Below are 24,080 nucleotides of genomic sequence, written 5' to 3'. Positions count from 1 at the left end.
CCCACAGGTGTGTTTCAGGGCCACAATGTGGAGGCTACTTTCTAAGGGAATATAAAAAAGAGAAAAGAGGTGAGGACTGAGAACTCTGATGGGAGAGGGTTGGGCTGGGAAGGAACACACCGTAGAGACCACACGTGGGCGGAACACAGGTCAGTGCTGGTCACGGTGTCCTGCGGAAGGCAGGTATCCGTTACGTTAAAGGTCACCTGTGACCATGCCCTTCGGCTCCTGAATGCCTCTGATTGCTAACCAGTGTCTCCCTGCTGTGACCCTGGTAATGGGGAACCGCGTCCTCCTCTTGTGCTGGGGCACGGCAGGCAGGGAGCCGCAGGAACCCCCCTTCCCGACGGAGCCTGAGGTGTGGGCCTCGGGGAGTTCCTCACCCGCTGCTCTGTTCTGTCATCCGCAGCCGAGCCCCATCAAGAAAGAGCGCTCCCCGAGGCCTCAGAGCTTTTGCCACTCCTCCAGTATCTCCCCCCAGGACAAGCTGTCACTGCCGGGCTTCAGCACCCCGAGGGACAAGCAGCGGCTCTCCTACGGCGCCTTCACCAACCAGATCTTCGTCTCCACAAGCACAGACTCGCCCACGTCACCGACCGCAGAGGCTCCTCCGCTGCCTCCTAGAAACGCCGGGAAAGGTACGGACTTAGAGGAGGGCTCTCCCCCTCCGTCCTCAAAGCTGGCGGTCTGCGCAGCTTTGAGGTAGAAATTGCGAGGGGCCTCTGAGTGGCAGGGTACAGAACGTGATGTCGGGGACAGTTGGAAACCAGGGCCTTGCCATTTGCTAAGTGCCAGCTGTAAGATGGTGCTGTGAGCGCCCCTCGTGTGTTTGCCGTGCTCACCTCACAACAGTCCTATGAGGTATGTGCTTTGGTGCCCACTTTACAGATGAGGAAACTACGGCTTATGGACGTAGAGTGACCTGCCCACGTCCACACCACCTGTGACAGGTAGAGTTGGGATTCAGTCCACGGTCCACCTGGCACCAAACCTGTGTTCTTTCTTATACGATGTAGTGTGGAATTGTAGTATTCCTTCGAAAAATTAATTTTCTCTACACTAAGTTGTCTGTCTTCTGGATATGTTAGTAGTAATAGTGGTACATCGTTGTTATGGAGCACTCGCTTCATGACAGGCCCTAAGCCCAGCACTTCTCATTTTATGCTCACAAAAGGAGGTGGGTTGTAGTTGCTGGCATCACGCAGACAAAGGAGATTGTGGTTCAGAGATGTTGAGTGATTGGCCTAATGTTCTCAGATCTCTGTGATTCTAACCCAGGTCCTATATGACCTGAGCCCTCTCTCCTGTGCTTCCTCATGAGGATTGTTTTTCCACGAAACTCTACCTGGGAAGAATCTTAGCCAGAAGAGGGGCACTGTGTAGCGCATCGTCCGGAACCTCCACCAGGGCCAGCACCAAGGGCCGAGGGTCCGCTGTCCTGGTCTGTGGCAACAGAGTGCTTGTCCCGTATCCCACATCCATAAAGAGTGCCCAGCTGTGAAAGTCAGTGTTCCCACCTGTACAGAGACCACTTTAGATGCAGAAATGGCAACATTTAAAGAGTCATCAGGCCAGGGGGAAAGTGAGAGGTACCCAGAGCGGCAGCTTGGGGTTCGGTCTTGGTCAGCAAATTCAAGTGCAGGCTTCTCCCTATGTGCTCAGCTCATGCTCACACAGGTTCTGAGGGCCTCTCCCTACACAATGCCATGCCTATTTGAATCACACTGGGGCTATTTTCTGAGAAATGTGAGCTTTATTCAGAACAGCGTTTTTTCAGAGCTTATTCTCCATTGAAATAGTGTTATAAATGGGAGCTGTGTTCTTAGAGAGACCCCAAATGGCCTCATAGATCATAAAATAGTGGAGAAAAGCTAAAATAAGGTTTTGGCATGAACGGTGCTCATCAAAGATACCTAGTAACCATAATGTAAGAGTGACAGCACACGTGAGCCAGTGCTTTGAACCTCCAGTGTTTCTCTTACCCATCCATACATTATACAAGAATGCACGTAAATAAGGCATCAGATCCCTTATTCAAACACTAACCTCTCAAGTTGCAGGTATGCCCTACACAGTAAGAGAACTGTGCTGCTTCCCACCTCTGTGTGATCCTGTTTTCCTGTCGGGGTAGCAATCGGATAAGACCAGAAATTTCCCTTTCTGTACCCCAAAGAGGACCGTGAAAATAAAATATAAAATAATCAAAGAAAATTCTGAGAGGGCTCATGTCCCCTGATTGTGCTCACCAACATAAGAGTGATGACCTGTCTAGACAGGGTGGGCCTCCAGGTCACTGAGAATTTTGGAAAAGGTCTGCAAAAGAGAAAGACCCCAGAGTCCTGGGAACCAAGAGGCTGCCTCACCTCCCTCCATCCTTTTCTATAATTCTATCTCAAGAGACCACAGAAACCCATAAAATATACTATCTGACTCGCTGCCAAGCATCTGTCTCCTGCCTTGAATAAATTCTAGCTAGCTCTCTAGCAGAGGCACAGAAAACAAAGACCAAATGTATTAAAGGATCCAGCTGCTAAAACAAGTGCTCAGAGACTTGGCCATAGTAACCATGGTCAGCCCTGGACAAGCTACTAACCCCAAGGCCCACCTCCCCAAATCCTGACATTGAGAACAGAAATCCCTGTCTACTAGAACCTGAGTGCTCTTCCGGGCTGCTCATAGTGGGGCTTCAGACGCGGACAGACACCAGCAGCGTAGGCTCCCCCTGACTTTCCAAGGGGCTTGAAATGGGAGCTGTGCCCTGCAGCTAGCCTGGCTCGTGTGTCCCTACATTTGGGAAAGTGGTAATGTTTAGAATGGAGATCTTAGAAGACATTGTTGAAAATCAGCTGACGCTCTGTGCAAAGATAATTCTCCTCTGTTTTGTGGCCCTTATGTGTTTTTCATTTCATTCTGTTGAACCATTTGCATGAAAACAAGGATGTCTTGAATCTGTCGTTTGGTTGCTCATTTTCCATGGAAGTGACGTCGAGCTCTCTGCTTGCAGCAATGGTCATTTCCACCCTGTGAATTTAGGGCTTGGACGGATGGCGGCTTCCGGCGAGGCGTTGCAGACACTCAGGATAAAGTCCCCAGTAATAAGAGGAGTATGGGGGGGGAGGGGGCGGGGAAGGAGAAAGAATTATTCTGACTCAGCACAGGAATATTTTCAAGAATCTCCAGCTGCCTCATCAAAATGCAGGGAAGTTGGACCTAAATTGCCATCAAGCAAAGCCCCCTTGTGCTTGAGCAGAGCGCCAGTCAGAGTGGGGAGATTTGGCAGTTCAGAACCCCAACTCACCGCCCTTGAGCCTTAGATATATTTTGCTGCCTAACCTCTTGAAATGTGAAGCTGTAAAATTAAGTATGCAGACATTTCTCACTGAGAATGTTTCTCTGCTCAGTTATTAGGACCTGCCCCCTGACCCCCAACGTTACAGTATGTTTAAGACTTGAAATTCTTAAAAAATTAATTAATTAATTAATTAATTAATTTAATTAAATAAAAAAAGACTTGAAATTCTTCAAGCTTGCCAAGATTGGTTTGTTTCTTACCATTAAGCAAAAAATTAATGTCCTAGAACCTGAACTTTAGAGAGCTGGAAGGATGCTGAAAGGTGAGTCAGTCTGCTACCCATTGTACAGCCAAGGAAGCTAAGGTAGGGAAAGGGTGAGGAACTGATCTCAGGTCACACAGTGGCTGTTAGAGGGTAGAAAGTAAAAATGGCCCTTAGAGACTCCTCAAACCAGACTGTGTGGTTTCTGCTTTCCCGAGTTGAGGAAGGCGGTCGATCACTGTCTTGCCTTCCTCACGGATTATCCTCAGAATCCAGTGAGATAGTATGTGGAGAAAGCATTTTGTAAAAGGCAGAGCCCTGAAGTCCTGGGAGAGGCGCCCCCTAGGACTGTCATGTCAGGCCGTAACCACAGACATCTCTAGAACACGGAGGAACATGGTGAGCAGGTGGTGCCGTCCTCCCGTCCCCCAGAGCAGGACCAGAGACATGATGCGTGCCTGTGACTGGTTGGCTTGATGTAACTGTTCCTAAGTGATTTAAAGCTGGAGAGCTGTGGCTTTCTCCCACCATACAGTTGCACACGTTTTACATAACAGGGACACAAACAGGACCTGACACAAGATGGTACACAGGTTAATGAGGCACACAGGAAGCCTCTAGCCAAGCGCCTAGAGTAAGTGCCGGGGAGGGCCCTGCTGCTGACACCACGGCCACGATAGCTCCTCACCTCTAAAAAAGGTTCCTTTGGGGAAAGAGTGGTGAGGTGATGTCCCCCCTGGTCTCATAAATGAGCAGGTGCTCTCCAGTGAACCTGGCTAAGTGCAGGCACCATGTACCAAGGAAAGGATTTGTTAGGGAAATGAAGGGCAAATCTGACCACAGGAAGCTTACTTCACTTAACTGACTTTTCAAGCTTTGAGAAACACAAACCGATGGTACATTAGTGACAGTTTTCTCCCGTCAGTTCGTGGACTTGGAACCCTAGAACCTGGCATCACGTAGCCCCAGTGACTATCAGGCGGCTACCTGTACGGCTTCCTGACACACTTCAGACACGTTTTCTGTAGCGTGCATGCCTGCTTCGGACAGGCTGCAGCCCGGGCTGAGAGGAAGCAGGCGGTCTGTGCAGCAGAATGGTGCTGGCCGGCCAACGGCCCCAGGCAGGCCTTGCTCGTAGGTGCTCGTATCACAGAGGATGGCAAACAGGTGCCACCCCACCATCAGCTTAGGTGAGGAGACCTCGTGAACCCCAGAGTGAAGCTTGAGAGCAAAGCACATCGTCTCAAGCCATCGGCCTGTAGAGCCCCCTGCAGAGGCCTGGGCAGCCGTGACCTCTGTGGAGCAAACCTCACTCTTCCTTTTCCTCCAGAAAGCCTCTTTCTTGCCTACCCTGGAGATGGGGCTCCTTCTGTGAACACGCTAACCCTCTCCCCGCCCTGGCTTCTTCTGAATATTTAGCTCACCTTGCTGAGCTTCGGGGTCTTCCTGTGAAAACCAGGATTGGGTTGCAGACCTCGCGGGCTCACCGCTTAGAAACCGTGAAACAATGTGGTAACTAGTGCATAGCGAGCATTCACCAGATAGGAATCCGTTTGATCCGAGTGCATGTATTTGGTTCAACAGATGGGCGGTGCCCTGGGAACACAGCCAAGGGGTACAGAGAGAGCAGCGAGGGGCGCCGTGAGGGGTGGCCGAGCAGGAGGGGCGAGGGAGTCTCTGTTTCCCTGTCCTGCGGCACAGGGGCTGTGAGTGAACAGGCCTTGCGTCCCGGGCGTGGGGCGGGTGTGCTGTGTCATTGCTGAATGAATAAACCACAGCAGGGCCAGTGAAAAGCCTGTCCCAGGAATGTGTGGCCAGAGTCTGGAAGTCTCTACGCCAGAGACCTTGGGGGTGTGATGGTTGACTTGCTGAAAGTCTTTCTACAGAATGTGTGCAGCATCACAGCCAAATAGTTGCGTGAGCATCTTCGAGATTTCTGCACCTTTCATTCAAGGCTCATGGCAGTAATCAGAGAGGGCGGGGAGGGGGCAGGAAGGGAGGACATGAAGGTGGCCTGCCACCGTCAGGGGCATTGCAGGATGATGGCGGCTGGCCTAGGAAGTATATTTTCCTCATAACAGCATTATTCCTATACTGATGACTATAGTTTCCTGGGTGGTTTTTTTTTTTTAATCTCATGAAAAGATAACCACTTGAGCGGCTCTATATTGAAGCATCCCATGGGCTGTCATCCCTGATCCATGCCAGATTTTTTTTTTATCTGGTTTTTTTTCGCCTGTTTTTAGCAGTCTCCCCTGATCCTTTTTAAAGCATGGTGCATCTATGCCCTTGCACTGGCCACATTGCAGGCTGAGTGTGTCTGGGATTTTTGACCTCAGGGGTGGCCACTGGCACAGGTTCACTAGCCAAGTCACCTGAGTGCCAGGTGTGCAAAGGGAATCAGAGGGAATCATGTTGTGCTTCTCACGTATGGAGATGCATGAGTAGTTGTTTGGTTTTTCTTTAAGATGTTATTTATTTATGTGACACAGAGCACAAGCAGAGGGGGAGTGGCAGGTAGAGGAAGAAGGAGAAGCAGGCTCCCTGCTCAGCAGGGAGCCCAATGAGGGGCAATGAAGGGTTCAATCCCAGGACCCTGAGATCATGACCTAAGCCAAAAACAGATGCTTAACCTATTTATCCACCCAGGCGCCCCGTGAGTAGTTGTTAAAGAACCACCCTTACTTAGGCCCTTAAATCCAGGCACTAGTCTATTATTTATTGGGCTCCTAGAAGGAGTCTGAAGGATGGGGAATTGCTCCTGCCACATCATATGTAGCATGGTATTGCTCCTGCATGGCTCTGCTGCACCAGAGCCCTGCCCAGCCCTGCTGACTGACTGTGGCCTCCTTGCACATTCCACCATGCCCTCCTGTGCCTCTGTTTCCCCATCTGAGTGCAATGATAATAGTGCCTTCCTGCTACATACAGGGTCTTTCTCTATATAAATACACTATATCTTTATCCACTTTTTTTTTTAATTTTATTTACTTTTAAGTAATCTCTTCACCCAACGTGGTGCTTGAACTCAACCCTGAGATCAAGAGTCTCAAGGTCCAGTGACTGAGCCAGCCAGACGTAACAAACTTTTCAGGTCCGCGCTGTGAAACGCATTCATCTTATCCAGAGTTGTGTGTAGATAGAATTTCTGCTACTATTACTTACTGTATATGGCATGGCGTGTTTAGAGTATGTACATTATATTTCTACAGATGGTGTTTTCAGAAATTGTCAAGACAGTTTTTGAAAGCCATCTTCTGGATCTTGTTGTTTTACTTAAATTATAAAGATGTACTATTATTTGGCCTCCCAAATAATAGCAGGGCAGACCTTTGGGTGTTTTGTTTTACTAAAAACCGAATGTACAAGGACAATGAGAAAGCATCCTCCCGAGTTACACCATGAATTATTTCCATAGACTTGTATTGAGTGTTCAGAATGTGCCAAGCACTGAGGGATATGAAGAAGACATGAATCTTGCCCCAAGGGAGCTTTCAGCCTGGGAAAGAAGAGAAAAACCTAGCTATAATGCAATGGGGAGAAGAATAGTCAGTGCTATTTAGCCTTGTGGAAGGTTACAGGTAAAAGCAGTTGCCCAAGGCAAAGGGGATGGGTCAGAGAAGGCTCTGGATGAGGTTCCGATTGAGCTGACCCTTCACAGATGAGGTGCAGAGGTGAGGAGGGAATGTAGTTGGGCCTGAGTATCCCAGCCAGGGAGAACGTAGGGGCAGTCACAGGAGGAGAACAGGTACCGACCATCAAAGATCAGCACCCGCCCTGGGGTCACACAGAGCCACACTTATGTACTGTGAGTCGCCGATTTCCTAAACTCTCTGAGCCTTGGGTCTCTTCACCCCGAAAGTAGATGATCACGACAGCAGTGCTGCTTCATAAGGGGAGTTCTCAATTATGTAAATAAGCCTCTCCTGAGTGTTAGGTCCGGCGCACGATACTCAGTAAATGGTAGCTCTGCAAAATTTAGGGAATGTAGGAGATTTGAAAAGCATGCTGAAAAAAGAAAAAAGAAGGAAGGAAGGAAGGAAGGAAGGAAGGAAGGAAGGAAGGAAGGAAGGAAGGAAGGAAGGAAGGAAGAAAAGAAAGAAAGAAAGAAAGAAAGAAAGAAAGAAAGAAAGAAAGAAGAAAGAAAGAAAGAAAGAAAGAAAGAAAGGAAGGAGAAAGAAAAAGAAAAGCATGCTGATGGTGAATTTAGGGTTTTTTTGTTTGTTTGTTTGTTTGTTTTTTTATTCATGAGAGAGGGCAGAGGGAGAAGCAGGCTCCCCACAGAGCCAGGAGCCTGATGCAAGACTCAATCCCTGGACCCTGGGATCATGACCTGAGCCAAAGGCAGACACCTAACCGACTGAACCACCTGGCCATCCCAGGAACAGATTTTTTTTTTTTTTAATATGTATTTAGGTGTACATGCATGGCTTTTCAAGACGGTTTTTCCAAAATAAGTAGATTCATTTCCTTCTTGTTGACAATTCAAGTCCTATCTGGTGAGGTTTCATTTAAACCATCCCTGGAGTCTATGAATGTATTATTTTCCCATCCCCCTGGGAAGCTTTCACGAACAGAGGAAACACCAGTTCCTGGGCAGGTCTCAGGAAACAGCCACAGCCTTTTGTGAGTCTGAATGGTTGGGCGAGGGGTTGCAGAGCAAGGGCTTTGCAAACTGCCCAGAGCAAGCACAGTGGCTTCGAGGTGGATAGTGACCTCGCACGTGAGTTTCCTGAACTCTGGCTGTGGGCTGGGCACACGTCTGAGGTACGGACCTCACTCAGGGCCTCCCTGAACCGATGACATGGAGGCGTGCATGGCAGTGCAGCCCCCAGAAGTCCAGTGGGCATCTCTGGAGCTAAAGACACAGCAGAGCATCCACACAGAGTGACCCAGAGGGCTGGTGGGGTTGTGGAACAAGGCACACGATCTTGGGAAGAGGTGAGTTCATGATCTCCTCTAAGGAGACCTTCTAATAATTTCACTAACCTCAGAGTTCTTTATAAGCTTTGGAAGCTTTTGAGAGCCATATTTTTAAGAAAAAAGAAAGAAGATAATTTGACATACTAGTCAGTAGCAAATGAGGAGTGAGGCATTTTCTCCTTATTTCCACCAGCCCTAGCAGGCTGTCCACGTCACCTCCAATCCTCCCCACCCTGTTAAGCTTGCCTCCCACCCTTTTTTTGTGTTTGTTTGATGCCGTGTTTATTCTTTTCTATTTTGTTTTATTTTAGCTTTCTTTATCCTGCCAGAATTGCTTCCTTCCTCACCACGCCAGGACTTAGATTATTTTGCATAAAACATCCCCTTTGGTGGTTGAGACACTAGTTACTAATTTTAAAAGTCTTCTGAGATCTTTAAATCGTTTTTTTGTTTTGTTTTGTTTTTGTTTTGTTTTAAGATTTTATTTATTTGACAGAAAAAAAAGAGAGAAAGCACACAAGCAGGGAGAGTGGCAGAAGGAGAGGGAGAAGCAGTCTCTCTGCTGAGCAGGGAGCCCAACATGGGGCTTGATCCCAGGACCCTGAGATCACAGCCTGAGCCAAAGGCAGACACTTTACTGACTGAGCCATCTAGGCACCCCTAAGATCTTTAAATCTTAAGAAAGCTTAATTATGCTTTTCTGGGACCTCATACAGTGTTTTTCAGCCTTTTTTTTTTTTTTTTTTTTTTTTAACTCAAGCCCTCCCAGCCACATTTTATGGTACCTCCCTTTCTGTAGCTTCTATTACAAAACAATAGGTGGATCTATGTGTATGTTTTCTGGCTAGGGAATTATAGTATTGAATATTTCTTTTCACGCTTAACATGTCTCTAATATTTCCCCCGATTTCTAGTATTCTGTTGGCACCCTGTGACACCCTTCTGTCTTCTTTAAAAGGTCACCTTCCCAAGGTCACCAGCCTTAAAAAGATAGAAGTAATGGTCATTCGTCAGTTTATCCAATACTATATTACTAAACTTAGTTTAGTTTACACCAGACTAAACTAGTCCAGAAAAAGGGCTGGCCCTGATAGAATTACAGTCTGGGGGGGTGGGGGGGACATGCAATAATAAACAAGTAAGCAGCAAAATACGATTACAGATAAAGTAAGACAGAGGTACATGATCCTGCACAGAACACTAATCCCTTCATTTCTGAAATGCTGGCACGGGAGGTTGGATTTTGCTCGGCTTATGGTTACAGGATGACTCTGTGTTCGGATCGCTCCTGAAATCAGGTACACATACAACTTTGCTCAGAGACACAGCCCCATTAGTGCCTTGTCTCTGGCGATTTTTGTTTGCAGACAGGATTTGGAACTGATGCAATGACTTTAGTTGCACTGCATCAGAAGATCCCTAGGTGGTGGTAGAGATGAAAGTGCTGGAGAATCTCATCATCGTCTAATCTCTCTTCTCCGCGTATTTCCAAGAGGAAAGTCACACTTCCTAACACTGAGCGTTTGCTGTTGTTGTCCGTGTTGTTCTCCCCCTGGGCTCAGCGCACAGAGCGCAGTCCTGGCTTTCAGGTACGGCAGTGTGAGACAGGCGAGCACCCACCAGGCCAGAGACCTTCACACCCCATGGTAGTGAAACCTTACACCCTCCGAACCCCCTTACTCCTGCTTTCCTGACTGCAGATGGGGGCAATAATAAAAAAAATCAAGGGGAATAGCATATATGAACACATTATCATTTTTAAAGATTTTGTTCATTTATTTTAGAGAGAGGGAGCACATGTGAGCAGGAGGAGGAGCAGAGGGAGGAGGAGATAATGTACAGCAGAGCCCGCGCTGAGTGCAGAGCTCAATGCAGAGCTCGATCCCATGGTCCCAGAATCGCAACCTGAGCCAAAAGTCAGGAGTCAGACCCTTAACTGACTGTGAGCCCGCCAGGCACCCCGTGAACGGATTTTTGAGAAGTACAAATCATCCTACAAATGCAAGGCTGCCATAACAGTCCCTTTATTGTTATAAGATCACTTCTGAAACTACATGACTGGTAGCATAACTAGGTGTTCATTTGGAGAAACAGTGAGGCTTCCATCAGACATCACATCAGTAGGATAGAGGGTAAACTGTAGAGCTCAGGCCATTTTATCCAAAAGCAGCTGGTGATCTTACTGAGATTGTCAGTATTGATTCCAAGATGAGACCATCTTTGAGAATCACTGGTGTAAGTCAGCGTCGGTGCTGACCAGGAGTCGGTAATGGGAAATAATACCAAGGAAAGAAGCCAGCAGTAATTAAGCTTTTCTTTTAATTTTTTTTTTTAAGATTTTATTTATTTATTCCTGAGACACAGGCAGAGGGAGAAGCAGGCTCCCTGCGGGGAGCTCGATGTAGGACTCAATCCCAGGACCCCAGAATCATGACCTGAGCTAAAGGCAGATGCTCAACCACTGAGCCACCCAGGTGCCCCAAGCTTTTCCTTTATTTATTTTTTTCCAAGCGTTTCTTTTAATATACAGAATGTAAAAAGCTCTTTTGGAGCCTTTCTGGATCACCAGGTATCTACTATCCTGTGTTAAAATTTTGGTGTGACAGTGTTCTTAGCTTTTTTTGGTTTCTTTCCCTTTTTTTTTTTTTCCCTTCTACTGCTTGCAGAAACAGTTGTCCATGGACACAGTTACACCATGTACCTGGGAATACTCCGTCAACAGAGATGCTTGTCACAGTGCCCAGCATATAGTGCTTGGCACACACCAACCACTTCAACGTCACTTCAGATAAACAAAACTAAGACCGTAATACTAATCCCATAACAGCTCTTGAAAACAAACTCCATTTTTTCCCTTAAAACATTAGGTCAAAAAAGTCAAGTTTTGCAGTAGTGGTTTTGTGTGTGTGTGGAATATCAATCGTTACTGCCATCCCATCTTTACCTCTGGAGAAAGTGGAGTCTTTTTTCAAATCTGTAGAAATCAATGTCTAATTTCTGTAACTTTTTCAGGCTTCCGATAGGTGGTTTATGATTCCTGGAACTATTCAGAATTGAAGGAAGAAAGAGTTTTGGGATTTTTATTTTTTTCCAAGTAATTCTTTACAGTGGATCCTTCGTTCTTGATAAAAATCATTAAAAAAAAAAAAGAAAACTTCAGGCAAAATTTACCAAGTAAGAGAAAAAGTTGTAGCAGAGAGAAAGATCCTTTTCTGTGAATGCATCCATGTCTCACCCTGTGGCCCCCTGAAGGGTTAGCCCATACTCTGTTCCTTCTCCATTGATTTTGCTGCCAGTACTGTGGGCCCTTCTTTCTCATAGATTTTGTGATGCTCCCACTAAGTTCTTCATTTAAAATGTATGCTTTACTTTTCCTGTCGTACCTAAATGAAGATCTAAACCCAGTAGCATTCCATGTGATTGGCATTTCCTTAAAAGCACAAACTTCCCTTTCTTTTCTTGTGATTTTTTTTTTTTTTTTTTTTTTACCAGCAATTTTGAAATCCCTCTTTGTGAGTTACTGAGTTGATGGAATTGGCCACATCCAGCTTTGTGCTTCGTCTGCAAACCATACCACATTTGCTGTGTGGAAGTAACTGCATACTGGCTATTCTGTCTATGAGACTGGGATTAACCTTCCTGCCCCATTCGATTTCCTTTCTAGGTCCAACTGGCCCACCTTCAACACTCCCTCTAAGCACCCAGACCTCTAGTGGCAGCTCCACCCTGTCCAAGAAGAGGCCTCCTCCCCCACCACCCGGACACAAGAGAACCCTATCCGACCCTCCCAGCCCACTACCTCACGGGCCCCCAAACAAAGGCGCAGTTCCTTGGGGTAAGTCATCCTAAAGTCAGGGCCACTGCTGCCCGGGCCAGGCAGTGCGTGGGGTACAGTGGGCAGTGGACACTTAGCACATCCAGCAGACGGGCCAGACTGCACACACGCCGGACGAGGGCTTGGCTACATTCGGTGTGATTGTATCTAAGGCCAAGAAACATCTTGGAAGATACTTAGGATCATTTAAAAACCAGTCAATACTAAACTGCTGAGCATTTCCTGTACACCAGACACTGTGCTAATAAATCTCTCTCGCTCACAGTAGCAACTCTGTGCAATGGGTATTGTCAACCTCATTGACAGATGAGGAAATGGAGGCTCAGAAAAGCAAAGTAATCCTTTCTCACAACAGCCAGAATACAAATCAAAAGTTTTTCTCAACACATAAATCAGACATAGGCACTTCTCGCCTTTAAAACTTTCCTTTTAAAAAAAATAAAAAATAAAAAATAAAAACTTTCCTTTTGTGCTTTAGGGTGAACACCAGCTCCTTGGCCTGGGACCTAAAGGGCCCTGCAGGGTTGAGGGACTGACTTTAGCTCCTGCCCTCCGCTCACGCCTCACTGCCTCTTCTTTCTCAAGCACACCAGGCCCTCCCTCCTGAGGCCGCTGCACTCCCTGCACTGTGGCCTTGCGCTTTGAGAGGCTGGCTCCCTTTTGTCCTTTTCTGCTGAAACATTTGTCTCCTGACCCCACTTTCTAAAGGAGCTTCCTCCCCCCTCCAGTTCCTTCACAGCACCTATCACTGTGGATCAGTACTCTGTTTGGCTTCTTGCTCTCTAGAATGTAAGCTCCAAGAGGGCAGGGACTCTGTCTTCTCTGTTGTGTTTGCAAGGCCTAGAATCAAGCCCGCGTATATCAGGTCCTCAGTCGTCACTGCATGATAGATAAATGTGCTCAGAATCAGTTAGTGGCATTGATTGCAGATGACAAAATATATCCACAAGGCTCATAATTTCCATCTTTACTACCTTTTTGTTGTTGTTGTTGTTGTTGTTTTAATTTTATTTATTGGAGAGAGAAAGCACAAGCAGGGACAAGAGGGAGAAGCAGACTCCCCCAGGTAAGCTGGGAGCCCGATGCAGGTCTCCATCCCAGGACCCTAAGATCATGGCCTGAGCCAAAGGCAGGCGCTCAACCAACTGAGCCACCCAGGCACCCCCCCCCATCTTTTCCTACTTTCTTAGTTCCCCAAAACTCTTCACTAGCTCACCACAATTTAGGGCAAGAGCCAAGTGCCCAGCGGGGTCAGGCCCATGACAGGCATGCAGAGAAAGAGAAGTTTTGCCCGAGGAATATGCTTATTCGCATGTGTCACCTCCTCCTACCAATGAGTTTCATTGCGGCTACTTTTTTCTTGGGTTTCTGATCGTAACTGACAGGTAATTGAGCTGAATGCATTACAGGGCCTCTTCTAAAGCCTGTGTTAAGGTGTTGTGAATCTTTGGAGTTTTTGGAAAAAGCCGTACTCCCCCATTTGTGGGTTGGCACATGTCTGTCATCCCATCCAGCCACAGTGTCACAGTGTGCATGCGAACATGTCTGTGTGTTTGGCCATCCAGTCTGCATGCGTGTGTGCCTGTCACGTGGGCCTTCTCAGTCCATCTGCTCAGGGAGCCCATGGCCTGGTGAGGGAGACAGACCGGCAACCCAGTGAGTGAGCACTGTTGACCGTTAGGGCTGACATGTTAACCACATGCTGTGGAAATGCTGAGAAAAAGTGTCAAACTGCAGGAGAAGGCTCCCCAGAGGAGGAGACATTTGTGGAGGGCGCTAACAAGTTAGTTCCCTGGTGAGACAGGCCAGAGAATAGCAATGGAGGGGCTGGCACGGGCACACACCAGTGTGTTTACGGTCCTTGACACGTCCACGGTTGGTCTCTGGAGCCTTCAGACGTCCCCAGGTTCATCCGAGAGGACGTTCCAAACCCAAACAACATTCTATTGAAGGTCACCCCCTGTGCAGGCTTTCATGCCACAAATCATAAACTTAACCTTCTTTTCACATTTCACTAAGCGTTGATGCTGTTGTTAACCGGTTTTTATTTCTGTGCAAAGTTTATAGCACCTGTAGTCACCTCACAGGCTTGGTCGGTCTGCAGTGAATTATATGAAATTTCTGTTTTCTGACTTAGAATCATCACTTTCTTTCACGTCGGTGAGCAGCAGGACTAGTAGCTACTGGTCTTTTGTTTTGTTTTTTGTTTTTGTGGGCCAGGGGCATTTTTCATTAAGAAAGTCACCACTTTGTGAGAATTAGTGCCACCAACAGGGAGCCTTCCGAAGACATGGGCCCCAAGCCATCTGCTGGCGGATCTCCCCAGCTAGAGCCTACCACCTACAACCAGAATCTGTCTGTGGCATAGTGACAATTCGCCACGTCATAGACTTTGGTGGTCACTCACAAACAACCCTAAATAGTCATTCTGAGGCGGTCAGGGCCGTTTTCCTAAGTAGTTGGTGTGTGTGCATATGTGAGATAGACTTCAAGGCCGGGTCTTTCCCTGCCTATCTCCCGCTGACATGGTGTTCCGGAAGCCAGAACCGGGATCCAGACTGACTATTGCTCAAACACATAGGGAGTCAGATTCCTCGGCAACATTTATGATACCTACAGCTTCCCTCTGTGGACCTACCTTTAGGATCTGGGCCCAGGGTATGGAAACCAGCAGAAGGAGATGGTACAGGCACAGCCCCTTGGCTCTCCGGAGGTCTCACCTACCCATGACATGCCTGCCACGCTGAAGTACACCAGATTCCCAAACCACATTCTTTCCTCTATGATCTGAGCGTTTGCTCATACAGTGCCTCAGCCTGGAATATTCTACTCATTTGTATTAATGCTTAGCCATCCTTCAAGGTCTGCTCTCCAGAGACCCATTCAAGGAGCTTTCCCAGTCTAGCCACCACCACCCTCCCACTCTGGCCCCACTGGCACAGGGGGTTGCCACAGGGGTTGTGGGTGCATCTCTCTTTCCCAAGGCATTCTGAATTCCTTACAAGGGCTTATGCTGTTTCTGTCTCAGAGCAGAGTACTCTAGCGTGGACCCTGTGCCATACCCAGATTCTAATCCATCCCTACCACTTGGTAGCCCGGTGGCTTTTAGTGATTAATTTCAAATTGTTCCGTACCTCAGTTTCTCTGACTATAAAATGGGGCTAGGCTAGTTAATAGTACTTAACTATTTTTTTTTTAAGTTTTGTTTAAATAATCTCTATACTCAACATGGGGCTTGAACTCACAACCCCCAAGATCAAGGGCCCATGCTTCCCCAGCTGAGCCAACCAGGCACCCCAGTACTTCATCTGATTCCTAACCACAGTTCCAGTGCTCGCTTCGGCAGCACATATACTAACCACAGTTCCACAAAGTAGGAAATGCTGGGACCATTACTTTAAGGACACCAAGACACGGAAAGATTAAGTCACCTGCCCACATTCCCATGGCCAGTACTCAGGGAGCCAGGATTGGTCACCAGCCCGTGTGGCTGGGAGAGCCTGCCCTCTTCCGCCTCTCCATGCCCTGCTGCGATCTCCATGTGATTGCTTGGTGATTCCTTGGTCATTTCCCCGTTGCAGCAATTATTTCTTTGCCCATGGAGCGAAGACTGGAGAAAGTAGCTGGGCAGCAAGGTTGCCACCTGGCTTTGCCTCCTGGTCCATCTGTAGCATGGAGCCCTGTCGTGCAGGGAAGGCCGCTCCAGGCTTTTTCCCTGCCAGCACCAGAGTCCACAGCACCCAAAATAGCCCAGGCATCACATTACTGAAGTCCCCCTATTGTGATGAATTCAGCCATCTGTCTCAGGAGACTAAAGCAGGCTTTTGATTAGAAAACAAATAGGCTTATGGGCAGATTTGGGTTTTATGGGGACTTTGATTTTTCAAGTGGTATGTCGTTAAACCTCACCTCTGGAAATAAATAATTTGTTTATAACCTAATTTGTAGTAAGCCAACCCACATTTTAACACAATGCAAGTAAAATTAATTAAGAAATGAGGACAAAGGGAAAGTAAAGGTGACAAAGTAAGATAAAGTCCAGGAGTGTGATCTCTTCACAAAATGTGTAACATAAGATCACATACAGTGGCTGGAAATAGACTACAGATTTGACACTGAAGTTTTTACAGGCAAGAGCAAAGGGAAGATACAACTAATTATCTAGTTTGTGGTGGCTGTGAGATTAACCCTCTTCTCACACTTGAGAGTCTTATAATTAATACCTAAGAACAGCTTACCCCAGGACCTCCATCCTTTGGTAGTCAGGAAGTCTCCTCGGTTTCTCACGAGAAACCATAAAATGCACTAGAAGAACATTCTGGAAGCCTGGGTTCTAGTTCCTAGTCCCAAGCTAAGTGACCTCTGGAAATCACTGACATTCCTCGTCTTCGGTCATTGGGATTTAAAGTTGTTTAAGCTTTGAGCAGGCAATACTTGAAAAAAACTACACCACAAATTGATTCACTTCTCCTATTTCAAGGCCAGAACTTCAGGTGAAAAACTCCGTATTTGGAATGTCTGATCCAAGACATGCGCATCTACTTACCGGAGCAGTATTAGTTTGTTAAAAAAAAAAAAAAAAAGCCTCTGGACAGAAATTTTTTTGTTCCTCCATTTTCTTGGGTTTCCCCATGTATTTTCATCAGGTCCCTGCCCCCCATCCCTCGCCCCCATTGTGCATGCAATTCTAGAAATTAATTCTGGCGACCACCATCTGTAGATGGTTTACCATGTACCAGGTGCTGTGCACTTGCTCCTCCATCATTGTATTTAGCCATCACAGCCATCTTGTAAGCTAGAGACTGTCAGTGTCTTCGTGTTACCAGTGAGGAAATTGAAGCACAGAGCACTCAAATACTTGTATAGAATCACAAATCTGGTGACTTTATTTTTATTTTTTTTAAAGATTTTATTTATTCACGAGAGACACAGAGAGAGAGAGAGCGAGAGAGGCAGAGGCACAGGCAGAGGGAGAAGCAGGTTCCATGCAGGGAGCCTGACGTGGGACTCGATCCCGGGACCCCAGGATCACGCCCCGGGCCGAAGGCAGGCGCTAAACCCGCTGAGCCACTCAGGGATCCCCAAATCTGGTGACTTCAGAGCTGGTGTCTGAACCCACTTGAGACTCCAAGGCTCGTGTATATATCCACTATTCCAGAAGATTCTTGGAGCCTATGTCATTCACTGCCAGACCAGTGTCATCCTCTCTGTCCATAAACCCTTGGCCTGAAGTTTCTGAGCTACAGCAGGTGACCCCGAGTCTTGGCCACAGCTTTCTTCACCTGCCCCCTCAGCGTCTGTCTCCAACTCTCTCTTACACACCTTTTATACGTAAGAGTCCTCTTTCAAGTTGCACGAAGATATAGAAAGGGATTGAAGTGCTTCCATGCTTTTGTTTCTCCCTTGAATACTACCCTTTCTTGAGAAGGTGTCTTAAGTCACACTTTCCTTTCCAGGCATGGCCCCGCGGCCTTTGCCTTGCCATAAGATTGATGGGATTCCTGTCTGCAAACCACGGAGGCCTTGCCCCAGGTGTGGGAGAAATGAAGCTATGGGCAGAGAAGCAGATGAGTCAGAGCCCTGACTTCATTCAGCAGAAACGTAGCGGCTGCTCTGTGCCAGAGCTTGGCCTAGCGACTAGGGTTACAAAGATGATCCAGGCGCAGGCCCTGTCTTTGAAATGCTCGCTCAATGAGTAAATCATCATTTGTGTTACGTTCCATCGGAGAGCTATGAATAGTAGTTACCATTTGTATCGTGCTCCCTGTGGCCCAGCCCTGTGCTCTGCACTGCAGAGTTTATCTTCTGTGATGCTCATACCCATCCAGTGGAGTAGATACTGTTTTGTTCCTATTTTATAGATGAGGGGACTGAGGCTTAGTAGAAAAAGCACTTTAGTCCAAACTCATACCCACTGGGTGACGGTAGGGCTGGAGTTCAAAACCAGGGTTGTCTGGCTCCGAAATCTGCACCCTTAGCCAGTGCCCTGTGATGAATGGTTGTAGGCTAACAGGAAGGAGGGAGTGGCCACATCTGGCTAGGGAAGAATTCTCAGAAGTTGACTCTGGAGAGACGCTTCGTAGGTTACTTAGAAGTTCGCCACAAGTGGGAAGGGTTTGGGGCTGCAGAGAGAAGGGACAGAGGAGCATAGCTTACGGAGCATAGAAACACAGCGTCTTTGGAGATGGAGAGTCACCTCAAGTGGCCAGAGAGCAGGGTTAAATGAGGACATGGACATTTGGGCTGCAGTGTCAGGCCACAGACCCTGGCGTGATGGCTCATCCGCATGACAGCAGAGTGGGTGGCCTTCTACAACCCAAATGGTCTCATAGTTCGTCCCGCACGTAATATGGTTAAGTATCACTGGTTTGGAATGTTTTCTACCTGGAAAGGGAATCAACAGATGCAGTAGTTTACCCTACCATAGAACTTTCTTTGACATTTTGATTGTTACGGCTCATCAAAGTCTGAAAGTGTGAGATCTGATAGCCAGTCCTAAAGACTCACACTGAGGACTGTGCTGAAAAGAAACGCCTACTTGAACAGCATTCAGAGCTCGGAGGATTCCGTGAGAGGCTGCCCCGGAGTCCTTCAGCATCCGTGACGGATCACGGAAATGTACCGATGGTTGGAAGGAGTGTCTTATTCAAATAAAGCTATATTTGTTGAAAATCGTTGGCCTCGGTAACACCAGTTTAGCTGGTTGCTTCTTGCAGCAGTGTCCTCGAGTTATAGAAAGTTCTGTCCCAGGAGGCCCCATCTTAGCCTTCCACCAGCCTCTCCCTATCTGGGAGGTTCAATGGGACGAGCGGTGATAGAGGGGTGATTAGTACAGATCCTGGAGGCAGACCGCTTGGCTCTGTATCCCAGCTCTTGCCCTACCAGCTACTTGACCTTGGGCTTGGTTGTACCACTTTGTGTGTTGTTTCTTCATACCCAACGTGGAGGGTAAATGTATTATGTATGTCATGGACCTGATTCCAGTGACGTACTTACCCCCTGGACGTCACTCCTAGTAAACGCTCAGTGAACGGTGGTCACTATTATCGACGTTCCCGTCCAGGGGTCAGGACTTCCAGGTGTATCAGGTAGCCATGCAACCTGCAGCCACTGGCTCACTTAACTTTGTTTCCTCATCTTTAAAATGAGGATAATGAGGCCAGCTCTTCATGTTGTTATGAGGAGGAAAAGCACTGGGGCCACTGTGGGTGCCGTGGAGCTGACCCACCGTGTAGGGCAGAGCTCAGAGCTTTGGCCAGTCCTGGCCTCTGCAGCAGTCCTGCGGTTTCTGAGTCTCCTCAGTGGCACCCGGGGGATTCCGTGCATGTCTAGGCAGGGGAGGAAGGGCCGTGCCTGGAGTTTCCACCGCAGGGTGGGCAAGGAAGCAAGCTAGAGCCCCAGAGGTAGCTGTGCCCTGCAGGTTCCAGGGAGGCCTTCTGGACGGCCGCCTGGCAGCTTGGGGCTCTGCTCCTCCCACCGTGGCATGGGTCACACAGGAGCCCCCTTGATTCTCACCAGTCTCTCTGCCTTCTCCTGGTCAAAGACCGCGTGTGTGCTTTTGCTGCTCCCGCATTAGAAAGTGCTTCACTGTTCAGGCGCCCTGTCCCCCACAGAGGACCTGCCCTGCTGCTCTTACCAGTCAGGTTTGGACACTGTTTCCTTTTCGGAGCACCCATCCCTGTTCAGCATGCACCCCACTCCACATTACTAGTCTAGTGTATACACGTGCATCTCCCAGGCCAGATCAGAAGCTCTGCACGAGCAGGGACATCTTACTTGCTTTTGTGCCTCTTGCTCTTATGTTCATGCCTTGCACACAGTAGATGCTTAATAAATGCTATCGTCTAAGTGAATGATGAAGTGCCTTAAGGTCCTGCCCCGCAGATGGCCAGTCATCACCAGCCTGCTGAATAGTGTCCACACACACACAGTTGGTGGGTTGTGTGTTTCTTCTGAGCCTGGCTCCCAGGGCTGGTCTACCCGGCATGCCACCTCTGGGCGCATTAGAAGTTTTACTCTTCTTTCCTTGCACCCAAGCTAAGGACAAGATCCAGAGCCAACGGGACGTCCCCAAAGTCCTATAACCTTATAGGCCTTGCCTGGAAGCAGGCTGCTCATCTTTTCAGCATAGCCCTTGGAGAGCAAGAAAAACATCATCGTAGCCCCAACCAGTTTTGTTTTGAAGTTACAAATGCATACTGTTCTCCCTGGAGTCTTTTAAATTCCTTTCTGGAACCAGAGGGGTGCCCGTCTGCCAAATCCTCAACCCCCTCATTCCGTTTCCTTGTCTGAAGATGCAACTTGACACCTGATTCTTCCCTTAGGTAACGATGTGGGTCCATCATCATCAAGTAAGACCGCAAACAAGTTCGAGGGACTGTCTCAGCAATCCAGGTAAGGCGCCTTCATGTTCCTGCTGCCACTGGGATCATAGCTGACCGTTCGGAATTCTAGAAGTGGGTTTTAGGGCAGGCCAGGTGGCTCAGCGGTTTAGCGCTGCCTTCGCCCCAGGGCTGGATCCTGGAGACCTGGAATCGAGCCCCCATCAGGCTTCCTACATGGAGCCTGCTTCTCCCTCTCCCTGTGTCTCTGCCTCTCTTTCTCTCTCTCTCTCTGTCGCTCATGAATAAATAAAATCTAAAAAAAAAAAAAAAAAAAAAACTGGGTTTTAGCGGCAGTCTGCTGGAAGTGTGGTCTGCCAGCTGGTGCTGATAGCAAAGAGGACCTAATTAATGTTCACTGTCCATATGCACCCGTCCCTGGTGGCCGGCCACCACGAGTCACACCCATCCAGCTTCTCCTCCCATCAAGGTTCCCTGCCGGGCCAAACTTCATTTCTTGATGTCAGAGTCCATCAGAATGAGGTTTAATTTTGAATTTTTTTTAAAGATTTTATTTATTTGTGATAGACACAGAGGCAGAGGGAAAAGCAGGCTTCCTGCGGGGAGCCCGGTGTGGGACTCAACCCCAGGATCACACAACCTGAGCCAAAGGCAGATGCCCAACCACTGAGCCACCCAGGTGCCCCCTATTTTTAATTTGTTTAGAGAAATTGCTCTGTTACTTTCCCTCTTGACTCCTTCTTGCTATCTTGGGAATGAAAACAGTCCTCAGGGAAACCCGACAGCCCAGAGATTTTCAGACGTAAAAATATGACTCTTTCCAAGTGCCCTGTTTTGTAAGATTCTCTTAGGCAGGACTAACAGCAGCGACCCTTTCTTCCCTCCTTCCACGGAAATGGGATACTTGGGAAGATCTTCTATAGGCACCACGTAGCCAATCGCAGCGCAGAGGGTTTTCTCTAGAGGCACGATCCAAGATAAAGACACAAAGAGCCACTTCCAGTCCCCAAACCTCAGGGAGAGTCAGCTGGTATAGGGGGTTACTTTCCAGAGTTTATCAAAGAGAAAAAACAAAGTCCTCATTTATTTTAATGCCACTGTCCTATTTAGTCTGAACTTTACAAGATAGGCCGATTACTGTTTCCTAGAGATGAGAAGAACGGCCCCAAGAGTTTGAGAGGTTAAGTGGTGGCAGATGTCAGAGCTGGACTAGCCCAATGTCCTCCAGACTCCAAGGCCCATAGTCCCCTTCCCTCACGTCCACCCACCCATTCCCACTCCATCCCCTCTCCAGCCTGCTCTGGGCAACTCACACTGCAGTTCTGGGGTCATCTTCCAGAGGGTGGGGGCATCTGATCACATGGAGAGTGCCCACAAAATGCTTTTTAAACAGAATCAAGCTGCATCCATGCACACAGCGGCAACCTTATGTTCCCTCCTGGGGAAGAAACGCAGGCCCGTGAGTGTTTGGTGCTGACCCAGGGCCTCTGTCGGGAATAACTGCCATGCTCACGTCAGGAATCGGCAGGTGTGCTTCCCTGAGAGCATGCCGAGCCCGGACGTGAGAAACACATGCTCCAGAGGCGTCCAAGGCAAGACTCTGTGTGTTCACCTTTTCCAGATTCGCAGCCAGGGGCAGTAGGATTGCATGAGAGCTGAGGAGAAAGCAGTTAGGAGATGCATGTCATCTTCTTCTTTAACTTTGTTCTGTTTGTTTGGTTTTAAGATTTTATTTATTTATTCATGATAGACACAGAGAGTCAGAGACACAGGCAGAGGGAGAAGCAGGCTCCATGCAGGGAGCCCGACGTGGGACTCGATCCCTGGTCTCCAGGATCGCACCCTGGGCCAAAGTCAGGCGCCAAACCGTTGTGCCACCCAGGGACCCTTCCCTCTGCTTTTAAACACAGTTAGGAGAGAAAGAGGGGAAAGCCAGTTCTTAGGACAGAAGAGGACAAATGAGAGATTCAGAGGGGCTCTTGGCACGTGGGACTCAGGTGCTCGGCTGCTGCTTCTCTTTGGGTCTGCACGCTCTGGCCTCCTCTGAGAATAGCTCCAGCCTCTTGCTAAGGGAGCCCTGTGGGTGCCAGCTAACAGGTGCCACCTGCAGCCCTGGCATTTGGATGATGGCAGGTGTGTGGGGAGGAACATTGGATGATTCAGAATACATGGGGTGGACTTCTATTCCCAACACTTGAGTGTTTTTCCCTATTCATTTTATAAGGGCCCCCAAGAGGAGGGGAAGCCCAGGGAGAGAGCCCAGAGGTCTGAGAGCCCAAGCTGTCTACTCTGGTGCCATGGAGGACGCAAAGCCCTGGCAATGAACAAAGCTGAGATCTCAATTTATAGCTCCTCCCCTTGGCCAGCCTTGGGACCCTGGGCTAAAATTCCCTAGACTTCAGTTTCCCCGCCCAGAAGTGAGGGTGGCGAGAGTTAGGGTGAGAGACAGTAATCCCTCGAGGACACTGACTTCTGTGCAGCACCCTGGGTCACGCGCTACCAGGCAACACGTGCTCTCAGACGTTGCCTCTGAGGGCAGGTTTCAAGGCGAAGAAGTGGTAACTTCATCACTCACAGAGTTGACCTTTCCACCCTTCCCTGGGTCCTCCCCAGCCGGGCACATTTTGAACTGTGGAAAACAGACCATCCTCTTTCATTAAAGAAATTTTGAAAGGGTTTTTAGAGAATTCATCAAACTCTTGTGATTTTTTTTTAATATGATATCACTAATGATATTGTAGCATCTTGAGATTCTAAATGCTTCTTATTTGTTAACCAGCACCGGTTCTGCAAAGACTGCCCTTGGTCCAAGAGTTCTTCCTAAACTACCTCAGAAAGGTAAGATTTCTCTTTCTCGTGTTCATGTAACTAGACCGTCACTGTGCCCTCCAAGGGGACAGGTGCCTCCATCTCTTTCGTACATGGCTTGATCCCAGATGCCTAAAGCAGTACCTGGCATGTCGTAGATGCCCAATAAATATTTGTTCAGTGAAGAAAGAGATTTATAAACTCAAGTTTTGTGATTAGCAAAACACCATACTTTACAAAACAAAACCCAAAAAACTCACAGTCCTTTTCTAGAAGATATGTTATCATCCCTGGGTATGGGGATACCATTCCTTCCCAGAGAGACCTGGGAACCACCACCACCTCCACCCTCACTTGTGTGACCTGGGCAGAGGACTCGGAAGCTCCCCAAAGCCTCAGATTCCTCACCTCTAAACATGGGCAAGAATACCTGCTTCGTGAGGTTTGGTAAGGACGAAATGAGATCATGGCTTCAGAAAGCCCCTCGCTTTCTGGGGCACAGAAATCCTTCCCTGGGATGGCATCCATCATGCAAAGTAGAGATACTCATGCTCTGAGAAGTACAAGAAAGCAGTGTCTGTGAATGCCGCTGCCTTGCCAAGCGAAGACACTCGGTTC

The 24,080-nt window shown here is 48.1% G+C and overlaps 1 protein-coding gene across 5 annotated transcripts in view; it reads left to right on the top strand.

Annotated features, from left to right (window-relative positions):
• The window catches only part of ASAP1 (ArfGAP with SH3 domain, ankyrin repeat and PH domain 1), a 357,813-nt gene that overhangs the window by 321,083 nt on the left and 12,650 nt on the right, over positions 1-24,080 (top strand). For 4 of the 5 annotated variants that reach the window (XM_049092733.1, XM_049092730.1, XM_049092731.1 and 1 more), the window contains 4 exons: positions 410-638; positions 12,142-12,312; positions 20,637-20,706; positions 23,434-23,492. In XM_049092733.1, coding sequence (XP_048948690.1) covers positions 410-638; positions 12,142-12,312; positions 20,637-20,706; positions 23,434-23,492 — 529 coding nt within the window. The remainder of the gene's footprint in view (positions 1-409; positions 639-12,141; positions 12,313-20,636; positions 20,707-23,433; positions 23,493-24,080) is intronic. The other variant, XM_049092734.1, reaches the window with a different exon arrangement.

Source organism: Canis lupus, chromosome 13, assembly GCF_003254725.2.
Source record: "Canis lupus dingo isolate Sandy chromosome 13, ASM325472v2, whole genome shotgun sequence".
Lineage (NCBI taxonomy): Eukaryota > Metazoa > Chordata > Mammalia > Carnivora > Canidae > Canis > Canis lupus.
This window is presented reverse-complemented; position numbering and strand designations above follow the sequence as displayed.